This window comes from Pipistrellus hanaki, assembly GCF_964339955.1.
Source record: "Pipistrellus hanaki genome assembly, chromosome: 2".
NCBI lineage: Eukaryota > Metazoa > Chordata > Mammalia > Chiroptera > Vespertilionidae > Pipistrellus > Pipistrellus hanaki.
Window position 1 is genome coordinate 140,818,107 of NC_140504.1, and position 12,682 is coordinate 140,830,788.

A 12,682-nucleotide genomic window follows, 5' to 3' on the forward strand; every position below is an offset into this window, starting at 1 on the left:
CAAACCCCATACATACAAAGAGAAGGAATCTGCATATCTCTCTGTAGCTCCTGCTGGGTGGCCTCAGGCAGTGGCTGACTTTGCACCTCCTTGGAGATCCAAGAGCTAGTGTACCCAGCAGTCAGTGTCAGACTATACCAGATTACAACTCTTCACATCCCTAAGTGGCACATTCAAGGGGCAGACTCAGTGAGCACCAAAGCCCCACTGAAGCAAGTCCTAATCCATAAGGGTATCTCCAGCACAGCAGTTCTTCCATTGTAGACAAAGCTGGTCCTCACAGCCAAGTGGCCTGTTGGTATCCTCAACAATAATCAAAACTTAACTACAATAAGTCTGTGCACACAGCCCACAAAGGGGCGCACCAAGAGCATCCACCTCAGGTAACTGGGGAGGCTGAGACACTGGGCCCTATAGGACACCTACCATACAAGGTCACTTTATCAGCAGAGGGAAGCAGCTAAAATGAGGAGACAAAGAAACATGTCACAAATGAAAGAAATGGAGGAAAGCAAACTATTGGATATAGAGTTCAAAACCATGGTTATAAGGTTACTCAAAAATCTTCTAGAAACTGCTGGGACTGGTTTGGCTCAATGGATAGAGCGTCGGACTGCAGACTGAAAGGTCCCGGGTTTGATTCCGGTCAAGGGCATGTACCTTGGTTGCGGGCACATTCCCAGTAGGGGGTGTGCAAGAGGCAGCTGATCGATGATTCTCTCTCATCGATGTTTCTAACTCTCTATCCCTCTCTCTTCCTCTCTGTGAAAAATCAATAAAATATATTTAAAAAAATCTTCCAGAAACCTTCTAGAAATTTAGTGAGACCCTCAAAGATATGAAAATTAAGCATACAACTGACTGAAATAAAAAATAATATACAGAGATCCAAAAGCAGACTAGAGGATCACAAAAATCAAGTCAAAGATTTGGAATACAAAGAAGCAAAATATACCCAACCGGAAAAGCAAAAAGGAAAATGAATAAAAAAAATATGAAGATAGTGCAAGGAACCTCTGGGACAGCTTCAAGCATACCAACATCCAAATTATGGGGGTGCCAGAAGAAGAGAGAGCACAAGATATTGAAAATCTATTTGAAGGATCCAAGATTGCTGCGCCCAGGTGAACACCTAGCCGCAGCCGCACACAACAATTTCAATAAAATACAACTAAAATATAAAACGGACATTGCCCAGAACTACAGGAAGGTTGACTGATTGGAAATTCTACCGCGAGAAGCAAGGAGAAAACCAGAAGGAGGCACGGAGGAGCTGGAAAAGCCCAAGGTACGGAGACACGGCGCGCGGAGAGGACAAAGCCAGAGAGGAGGGGGAGGCCGAGTGCCTGGCTGGCATTCCCTAGTGGAAAGGAGATAAAACTCCGACTGTGCTGGGCCCCCGACTGCTCTGAACCCCAGTTCTAGGCCAGACCCGGGGACCCAGGCTCACACAGAGGGAGCTGGGCTATAAGGCGGAACCCCGGGGAAGCGGCAAAAGGAGGTCCCTGCAGCGCGCACACTGCGCGCAGAGAAGGGACGGTCGGCTGTGCCGCGGGATTGCCCTGACGGGAAGGAGACTGGGGCTCCAGACTGCTCTGAACGCCACCTCCAACTCCACTTCCAACTGAACTGAACCCCAATACCGGGCTCATTGGGGGAGAGCATAGACTGTTTGGCAGCAGGCGAAAATCAAGGGCACCTTTCTCTCAGAGGCGCCGACAGCGAGCACTGAAGGACCTGCATAGGGCGGGGCTGACGGAAGTCAAAGCTGCAGGCTCCACCCTGAAACCCTGTCCCATCTGTAACTGGGAAATGTGACAACAAAATAGATCACAAACGAAAGAAATGGAGGACAAAAAGCGACTGGATATAGAGTTCAAATCTACGCTTATAAGGTTTTTCAAGAATTTCCTAGAAAAGATGGATAAGACCTATGAGGATATGAAAAGAGATCAACTAGAATTAATAAGGAGTCAACAAGAAATGATAAGGGATCAACAAGAAATAAAGAATACATTGTCTGAAATAAAAAATATTTTACAGAGTCCTAAAAACAGAAGGGAAGATCGCAAGAATCAAGTCAAAGATTTGGAACATAAAGAGCCAGAAGACACTCCTCCACAGAAGCTAGAAGGCAAGAGAATCCAGAAAATTGAAGATAATGTAAGAAACCTCTGGGACAACTTCAAGCGAACCAACATCAGAATTATGGAGGTCCCAGAAGATGAGAGAGAGCAAGATATCGAAAACATACTGAAAGAAATAGTGACAGAAAACTTCCCCCACCTGGTGAAAGAATTAGACTTACAAGTCCAGGAAGCACACAGAACTCCAAACAAAAGAAATCCAAAGAGGACCACACCAAGACACATCATAAGTAAAATTCCAAGAGCAAAAGACAAAGAGAGAATATTAAAAGCAGCAAGAGCAAAGAAGGTAGTTACCTATAAAGGCGCACCTATATGATTGTCAGCTGACTTCTCAACAGAAACCATGCAGGCCAGAAGGGAATGGCAAGAAATATTCAAGGTGATGAATAGTAAGAACCTACAGCCAAAGATAATCTATCCAGCAAAGCTGTCACTCAGAATCGAAGGTCAGATAAAGAGCTTCACTAATAAAAAAAAGCTAAAGGAGTTCATCAACACCAAACCAGAATTATATGAATTGCTGAAGGGGGTTCTTTCAGAAGAGAAAGTAAACAAAGATAAAAATTATGAACAACAAATACGTAACTATCAACAAGTGAATCTAAAAACCAAGGAAATTAAAAAAAAAAAATCTGATGAACAATAGTAACTGTTGAATATAATAGAATCAGAGGTATGGAAGGGGAGTGAACTGACGATTCTTGGGGAAAAGGGGAGAGGGGGGCGTGGGAAGAGACTGAACATAAACTGTGCACCTATGGATGAGGACAATGGGGGTTGGGGAAAGGGCAGAGGGTGGGGTGGGAACCTGGTGGAGGAGAGCAATGGTGGTGGGGGGGAAAGGAACATTTGTAATAATATGAACAATAAAAACTTATTAAAAAAAAAAAAAAGAAAGAAAATCTATTTGAAGAAATAGTGACAGAAAACTTCCCACACTTAGTGAAAGAAATAGACTTACAAGTCCAGGAAGCACACAGAACCCCAAACAAGAGGAATCCAAAGAGGGCTACACTAAGACACATCATAATTGAAATGCCCAGGGCAAAAGACAAAGAGAAAATCTTACAAGCAGCAAGAGAAAAACAGTTAATTACCTACAAGGGAGTACCAATATGAGTGTCAGCTAATTTCTCAACAGAAACTATGCAGGCCAGAAGGGAGTGGCAAGAAATATTCAAAGTGATAAATAGCAAGAATCTACAACCAAGACTACTCTACCCAGCAAAGCTATCATTTAGAATTGAAGGTCAGATAAACAGCTTCACAGATCAGAAAAAGCTAAAGGAGTTCATCACTACCAAACCAGTATTATATGAAATACTAAAAGATGTTCTTCAAAAAGAGAAAAAGAAGAAAAAGGTAAAGATAAAAATTATGAACAACAAAGTGACAACAAATACATATCTGTCAATAAGTGAATCTAAAAATCAAGTGAATAAATAGAATAACCCGGTCAATATAATAGAATCAGGGACATAGAAAGGGAGTAGGCTGACAATTCTTAGGGAGGAAGGGAGTGTGGGACTAGCAGGAAGAGACTGGACAAAAATTTTACACCTGTGAATGAGGACAGGGTAAGGGAATGGGGTGGGGTGAGAACCAGGTGGAGGGGAACTATGGGGGCAAAAGAGGAACAACTGTAATAATCTGAACAATAAAGATTTATTCAATAAATAAAAAAACTTACCTTAAGTAAGGTGGTAAAAGACATGTACTCAGAAAACTATAGGACATTGAAAAACAAATGGAAGAATATAGCGTGTTCATAGATTGGTAGAATTAACATAAAATGGAAGAATATAGCGTGTCCATGGATTGGTAGAATTAACATAATTAAATGTCCATACTCACCCAAAGGAATCTATAGATTTAATTCAATCCCCATTAAAAGGACATATTTCACAGACCTAGAACAAACTCTCCAAAAATTCATAAGAATAAAAAACAAAAACAAACTAACAAAACCAAATAGCTGCAGCAATCCTGAGAAAGAAGAACAAAATTCGAGGGACCACAATACCAGGTATCAAGCTGTATAACAAAGCCATTGTTCTCAAAACTGAGCTGGTACAGGCACAAGAACCTACATACAGACCAATGGAACAGAACAGAGAACCCAGAAATCAACCCATGCCATTATGCTCAATTAATATTTGACAAAGGAGGGAAAGGCATACACTCTTCAATAAATGGTGTTGAGAAAATTGGACAGATACATGCAAAAAAAAAAAAAAAATGAAACTGGACCACCAATTTACACCATACACAAAAATAATCTCAAAATGGATAAAAGGACTTAAACGTAAGGTGGAAAACCATAAAATTCTTAGACCAGTGGTCGGCAGATTGCGGCTCCCGAGCCACATGGGACTCGTAAGCTGAGGTTTGCCACTAGTTTGCCTACCACTGTCTTAGACAAATCCATAGGCAGCAAAATATCAGACATATGTCATAGCAATATCTTTACTGATACAGCTCCTAGGGCTGAGGAGAAAATAAACAAATGGGACTACATAAAAATAAAAAGCTTCTGCACAGCAAAATAAACTATCAACAAAACAACAAGAAAACCCACTGCACGGGAGAATGTATTTTCCAATGTTATCTCCGATAAGGGCCTAATCTCCAAAACTTATAGGAAACTCAGACATCTTAACAAAAGGAAGATAAATAATCCAATCAAAATTGGGCAATGGACTTAAATAGACAGTTTTTGAAAGTGGACTTACAGAAGACCAAAATACATATGAAAACATGCTCAAAGTCACTAATCATCCAAAAGATGCAAATCAAAATGACAATGAGGTACCATCTCACACCTGTCAGAATGGCTATCATCAACAAATCAACACACGACAACTGCTGGGGAGGATGTGGAGAAAAGGAACCCTTGTGCACTGCTGGTAGGAATGCAGACTGGTATAGTCACTGTGAAAAACAGTATGTAGTTTCCTCAAAAAACTAAAAAAATGGAACTTCTATTTGACCCAGTAATCCCACTTCTAGAAATATATTCCAAGAAATCAGAAACACCAATCAGAAAGGACATATGCACCCCTATGTTCATAGCAGCACAATTTATAATAGCTAAGATTTGAAAACAGCCTATGTGCCCATCAGCAGATGAGTGGATACGGTGGTACATTTATACAATGGAATACTACGATGCTGTGAAAAAGAAAGAACTCTTACCATTCACAACAACATGGATGGATATGGAAAGCATTATGCTAAGTGAAATAAGCCATTTGGAGAAAGATAAATATCCCAAGATCTTACTCATTTGTGGAATATAATGAACAACATAAACTAATGAACAAAAAGAGATCCAGAGACAGAGAAGCATTGAACAGACAGTCAAACTTCAGAGGGAAGGAAGGGAGTGGGGTGGGGCTTAAGAGATCAACCAAAGAACTTGTATGCATGCATATGAGCATAACCAATGGACACAGACACTAGGGGGGGTGAGGGCATGTGCTGGGGGTGGGAGATGGCTGGGAGAGGTCAATGGGGGAAAAAGGAGACGTATACTATTTTATACAATTTTAAAACATATACTATTTTAAACATATAAAACATATACTATTTTAAACAATAAAGCATTTAAAAAATTATATCTTTAAAAATATTAATTTTTATTGATTTGTTAGAGGGAGAGGGAGAGAAACATTGATCAGCTGCATACACCCTACCAGAGATCAAGCCTGCAACCTGGGCATGTGCTCTGATGGGGAATTGAACTGACAATCCCTGGTGCACAGGATGTCACCCAACCAACTGAGCTCCACTGACCAGGGTTCATTCTCATATTTTAAGGGAAGGAAAAATGCAAATCAATATATATACCAGTGTGTGAATATACACACACACACACACATAGATATCTATATATATACATGTATACATATATATAGACATATATACATGTACAGCATACACATATAATATATATATGTGTGTGTATATATATATATATATATATATATATATATAAAAGAAAAAGAAAAGACTATTAGCTTTCCGAGAACAAGTGACTTGTAAATGTTTCCTTCCCTCAGGAAAGAAAAGCAAGTTGTTGGGCTTTCAAAAGGCTTATAGCAGTTCTGCCGACAGGATGGAGTCAGGCCATCTGTTTCATTTCTCTAAAATGTGTCCCAAAGGCACTGTTATGTCAGAACAGTCTGTTGTCCCTATTGTTTTCCTCAACAACAAAGGATCACACACCTGTTTCTCCATGTTGCAAGCAACTTACCATGACACCTTCCTTCCAGATGGCCACGTTCCACCCCCCGACGGTGAGGATAATGTCGTTGTAAAAGGGTGACCTCTGAACTGTGTGGATGGCACCGTCGTGGACGGTGTTGAGGCTCACGGGCTTCTTTGCTGTTGGGGTGGAAAAGGCCATTCCATCTTTAATAACACTGTACACATTTCTGCAATAAAGAATGAAGTGACTTCCACTGGGCAAACAGGTCTTGATTCATGAGATCCAAGAGTAAATAACCAGAGGTCAGTTGGGGTGAATGAATCAAGAAATAGCTCCTGCTCTTTTTATAAAATGTCCATGAATTTCTCATCAAGGCCACTTTTCAGGGGAATGCTTCATGTTCTTACTCATTTATTCATTCATTAATTCATTTAATTTGTCAATCAATATTTGTGCATTGCCTATATCTACCAGGTACTATATTTTATTTTTATTTTTTAAAATATACATTTTTATTTATTTCAGAGAGGAAGGGAGAGGGAGAGAGAGAGAGATAGAAATATCAATGATGAGAATGAATCATTGATTGGCTGCCTCCTCCCCAACCCCTACTGGGGATGGAGCCCTCAACCCAGGCATGTGCCCTGACCCAGAACTGAACTGTGACCTTTTGGTTCATAGGTAATTGCTCAACCACTGAGCCACACCAGCCGAGCTCTTTTGAAAATTTGTGGAGGGCAGTAAGATGGTGTCTGGTGATCCCAGTGTGAGACCTGTCAAACAATCGGGGACCAGGAGTTTGCAGACCATGCAGGGCCCTGCAGGAAAGGTGTTTAGGCTATACTCTAAGTGTAACATGTTTTAGTGAGTGCTTCAGACAATCTTACTGAAATTTCCAGAAGATTGTCTGTTGTGGGGAGAGCAGGTTGGCAGGAGGTAACAGCAAAGGGGGACATGAGAGGCTAGGTGGTAGTTCCAGTGAGAGCGGATGCTGACTTAGAGGAAGGTCCGATGGAGAAGAGTAGATAATCAAGGCATATGTGCAAGCTAGAACTGACAGGGCTTGGAGACGGCTTGGATAGGAGGGATGAGAGACAAGACACGCTGAGAATAACAGCCAGGTTTCTAGTAAAGCACTGGCTCCATGGAGTTTCTATTTATGGAAACTGGGAAGACCGGTGGAGGAGCGAGTTTGGAGTTAAAGATCAAGACTTCCCTGTGGTCTCTGCCCGAGGCCCTGGGGCCTTCTGCCTCTCAGGTCTATTCTCTGTGCCACTGCTGGGGTTTCCTCACCCCCAGGCCCGTCCTCAGAGCTGGATGTATTCCGCGCCTTGCTGCCCACACCCACAAGCCCCGGGGAGGGCCATGGCAAGTCTCACCAATAAAATAATCCAGCCCCTGTTCTCCCGCCAGAGTGATTTTCTTGTTATTCAGGGGCTCTAGGATAAAGCCCAGAGCTCTTGGGAGAGGACTCGAGTCTCTTGGCCTAACTGTCCCTCCTGGCACCTCTTTGGCTGCAGTTGCCCTTTCCATGGCCATGGTTTGGCCAGGAGCTGTCCCTGTTTCCTCACTGTCCCCTGGCCTCTCTCTGACTCCTTTTGGAAAACGGCAGTGCACCCTCCCAGACCCTGCTCACCTGCCCCTGTCTTCAGTGGGGCCTTTTCTGAAGAGCCCAAGAGAACCTGTCATCATGTGTTTGTGTGTTTAACCTTTCCAGTAGATCATGGGAGTCCTCTAGGGGAGGATAACATCTTGTTCATCTTTATATCACCAGTGCCTGGCACTTTCATTGAATGAATAAATGAGTGCGAAAGAAAGAACAAACATTAGGGAGGTTAAAACATAAAGCTCTTGGTTTTTAAATGTACTGTCATTGATTATTCTATAAAAATGGAACAAAGTGCATAAAAAAATTTAAACCAGCTCTGGCCAATGTGGCTCAGTGGGTTGGGCACCATCCCATGCACCAAAAGGTTGCTGGTTGATTCTGGGTCAGGGCACATGCCTGGGGTTCGGCCTCTGGCCCCAGTAGGGGGTGTGCAAGAGGCAGCTGATCGGTGTTTTTCTTTCACATGGATGTTTTTCTCTCTTCCTCTCCTCCTTCCTCTCTCTCTCTTAGAAAAAAGTAAATAAAAAATATTTTAAAAAACACACAATGAAACCTGTTTGTTATGGGCCTCCTCAAAAGCAGTTTAGGAAGCGGGAGGTGAGGCCTCCGGGAAATCTCTGAGACCAGGAGGAACCAGTGTCCACCGACTGTTACCACGTCACGGCACCAAGCTTGTGTCCCAGGGGTGCGGTGGAGATGCTGCCACGGCACACGGTGCCTGGCGTGCAGTATGCCACAGTGAACATTAACACATTATTGAATAAGTGGAAACACGAATAAGCATAAAAGCAGTTGGTTATAAAGCTCTTGGTTTTTAAATGTACTGTCATTGATTATTCTATAAAATATATCATTTTTAATTCAACTTCAAATCACAGAATCGGGGGGAAAAATGCCTGCACTTGACCCTCCCTTGGGTCACAAATCCTCTCTCAATGCCCCACTCCTATCAATAACACACATTTGGGTTTCTGATCAGGGGACACTACATTAGAAAAGCAGGGATGCTTTTGTTTCCAGATTGAAATAGGTTACCTGGAGGCAATGCTGATAAAGCAGGCCTTCGCAAGTCTGCGGCAGCTGCCGGTCTGGGAACCCAACTCTAACCATAGAAGTGGAAGGAGTGAAGATGGAGTCCCAGGTGTTGTTCCCTCGGCTGTGGCTCTGACCTCCAACCCTCTCAGGATAAGCTGACTGGGGCCAGGGCCCACGCATGTGCCCATTTGTCCAAACACTCACGGGATGACCAGCTTCCCTTGGGCAAACCTCCCCCAGCTGCTCCGCCTCCCTGCTGGGCGATGTTCCAGCAGTTCGGGGAGCTGCCTCTTCCTGTGCTGACGGTTGTTCCACGCGTATAAATGTGGTTCAAATATATTTTTATGCCTTGAATAGCCCAAAGCTTTAAAGTAAAGTAGTTGTCATTGTAGGCAACCCTAAGGCTCTGAGCTTTGATGGGGAGCTTTGCTTGTTGAGGAGCCTGAATCTTGACTGATTCCTGCTCACACCTGGTGTAACCCTCGTACCTCTCTCTGCTCAGCTGCCCCAAATCCCCAACCCCAAAGGAGTACTTCTCCCATGTGTTCCCGAGGTCTTCAACAGCATCATATATTTAGCTTATAATTTCACAGTGACTCAATTTTTCACATAGATGAACTACCAGGTTGTTGAATTATTGAAACAGTGTTGTTATTTTTAAAATTGTGCTCTCAAGTTTTGGTGTGAAAACAAATCACCTGGCTAATTTTATTAAAATCCACATTCAGATTCAGTAGGCCTGGGGCAGGATCCAGGATTCCATGTTTCCAACAAGCTCTCAGGTGAGGCCCTGTCTGGTCTGAGGCCCTCACTCTGAGTAACCCCTGTAGAGTCAGAACCTCAGGGGCCCTCCCTCCCTTTAGCAAAGCTGGGTTACGCAGTACTTTGTTAATAATGGAACACTCATCCAAACTTACTCATCAATCGGCCAGTTTCAGGGTCTCTTTCCATTTTCCAATCTGAGTATAACACTTCACCTTCCTAAAAATATTACAGAATCCTGGTGAGTTACAATGGCCACTTAAGGGACAAACCCCTCTCTTATTCATGTGCTAAGACTGATTGTTGACAAACACAAAACAACAGGTGAATTTAATCAAGTGATAATTCGGTACAATGGTGGGAAAAGGCTCAAAATTATTACTTGATTTTATCTCAAACAACAACAAAACACACACACACACACACACACACACACACACACACACTGAGTTTGATGAGTTTTTATCTACACACAGTGCTGTGGAGAACACAGGCCACTATGGAGATAATCTATGTACACAAGTTTCAATGGCTGGATTTCCAAAGCCTTTGTTTTCAACAGAAAATTGTCCTGATGGACTGAAAGCTCTGGGAGGAGAGGGGTCTCATCCAACTTAGTGATGTATTCTCAGCATGCTGCACAGCAGTGCTGTACAAACATTTGTGGGATAGGAGAGAAAGAGGGAATACAAATTTCTTAATATGGTACTTATTGCCATTTCAAGTTGAGAACAGGAGACAAAGTTCCATCCAAATGACATAATAAGTAATATATATTCCAGTTCCACCTATGACCATTTTTCAGGAGAGGGGGAGGCATAAAGAAGAGGCAGAAACAGCCACACAAATGGGAAAGACAGACCCATTGAATGGCAGAGGAGGGAGCAGTTTAGAGGGAAAAAATTCAGTCCCTCTAAATTTAGTCTTATAGATGCAATAACTGAGACTCAGAGAAATTTAATGACTTACTCAAATGCAGTTTGCTAATTTCTATCTCCCCCACCCCTACTTATCCCCCCACATGGGGATAATAAGAGGAAAACACAGAGAAGGTTGTATAAAGATAGACGTTGAGAGGATTCGGAGGAGAAGATGGAATGGGATGTGTAGGTGAGGGAGGGGAGATGGGAAAACACTTGATTTATGCAAAGTAAAGGATAAGCTGACTGGGGCCAGGGCCCACGCATTTACTCATCTGTCCTTTATTCATCCATGTTAATGCATTTAGCAGAAGCCTGTGCTTGGTGCTGGAAATGCAGAGTCAGAGGACAGGAGCTCCCTCCATTCACGGACACAGTCTAAATGCACAGACAGACTGTACATGTCTGGCCCATGGCCTGTGGCACACCCCCTCATAGTTACCATTCAATGAGCACCCAGTGTTTGCCAGAAATGCTAGGAGCTTTATGTATGTGATGCCAGCCCTCACCAAAGTCCCATAAGAGAGTTACGGATATCTCCTGGGTCTCATAGCTGGTACATGGAGCACTGAAATTAAACCAAGTCAAAGCAGAATAGTTTGAACTCAGTCAATACATGTGTCGAGTGCAGCCAGAGTTGCATCAGCAGCCAGAGTTGGAAACCTTTATGTCTTTCTCCATCCAGTTACCGAGTTCTGGTAATTCCATTCCTTTAACCTCCAAGTTGATATTCTTGGCACCTTGGTCAAGCCCTCTTTGTCTCTGGATTGGTTCTCTCTGAGGTCCCCCCCAGTCTGATCTCTCTGCCTCCAGGGCACCACTCCTTCCTGCTTCAGCCCTGCACCAGCCAGCCCAGGTCCTAGAGCAGAAGGATTGGCCCCACCAAGGATTGGAAGAGGCCATTACCCTGGAATGTTGGTGGCCTCACAAGGGCAGGGGATTCTGTCTGTTTTATTCACTGCTCTCTCCCCTGGGCCAAGAACAGTGCTGGGCATATAGTAAATGCTCAATAATATCTGTTAAATGATGAATGAAGTTAATTCCAAACCAAGGGTTAGGTAGGCAGGAGTCTAGTGTATAAGAAGAATGAAAGAAAAAAGCAGAGTAGCTGGAGGGCAGGAGATTGGCGCAGATGGGGATGGAGAGATAGGAAGGAGGCAAATTATACAGAATCTTAGAGGCTACAGGGTGAGGTGTTCAGATTTTATTCATGTTTCACTGAGTCATCACTGAAGAGCTTAAGCAAATGGTGTTATGCTTTAATCTCTCTTTTTAAAAATTTCAGTTACTGATTTGAGAGAGAGAGAGAGAAAGAGAGAAAGAGAGAGAGAGAGAGAGAGAGAGAGAGAGAGAGAGAGAGAGAGAGAGAGAGAGAGAGAATTTTATTTATGTTCTGCCTGGGGATCAAACCCGCAACTTTGGTATATTGGGACGATGCTCTAACCCAGTGATCGTCAAACTCATTAGTCAACAGAGTCAAATATCAACAATACAACAATTGAAATTTCTTTTGAGAGCTAATTTTTTTAAACGTAAACTTCTTCTAACGCCACTTCTTTAAAATAGACTCTCCCCACACTCAAGGGGCCAAAGAGCCACATGTGGCTTGCGAGCCGCAGCTTGCCGACCACAGCTCTAACCCAATGAGCTAACAGGCCAGGGCTGCTTTGATTTCTGTTTTAAGATCTTGCATCACTTATCTTTCTAAAGCTGTCATTGCCCGGCTTTAAAATTTTGGTGTTCACAGGGACAAAAATTATAAGATTCCACTTACACAAGGTAGCTAGAATAGTCAAATTCATAAAGCCCGAAAGTAGAATGGTAGTTGCCATGGGAGTGGGCATGACAAAATGGTGAGTTATGGTTTTAATGGGTACGGCATTTCAGTTTGAGATGATTAGAAATTTGTTGAGATGAATGGTGCTGATGGTTGTCAAGGGTATAAATGTACCTACTACCACTGAGTTGTACATTTAAAGATGGTTAAGATGGTAAA

At 42.8% G+C, this 12,682-nt stretch overlaps 2 protein-coding genes across 4 annotated transcripts in view; both read right to left on the minus strand.

Moving 5' to 3' along the window:
* The window catches only part of DNASE2B (deoxyribonuclease 2 beta), a 684,289-nt gene that overhangs the window by 121,370 nt on the left and 550,237 nt on the right, over window positions 1-12,682 (minus strand). The window lies entirely within an intron of this gene.
* The window catches only part of DNAI3 (dynein axonemal intermediate chain 3), an 80,270-nt gene that overhangs the window by 10,429 nt on the left and 57,159 nt on the right, over window positions 1-12,682 (minus strand). The window contains exons 18-19 of the mRNA XM_084875198.1: window positions 9,922-9,985; window positions 6,406-6,536 (exon numbers count right to left, since the gene is read on the minus strand). Of these exons, the coding sequence (XP_084731324.1) occupies window positions 6,406-6,536; window positions 9,922-9,985 (195 nt within the window). The remainder of the gene's footprint in view (window positions 1-6,405; window positions 6,537-9,921; window positions 9,986-12,682) is intronic.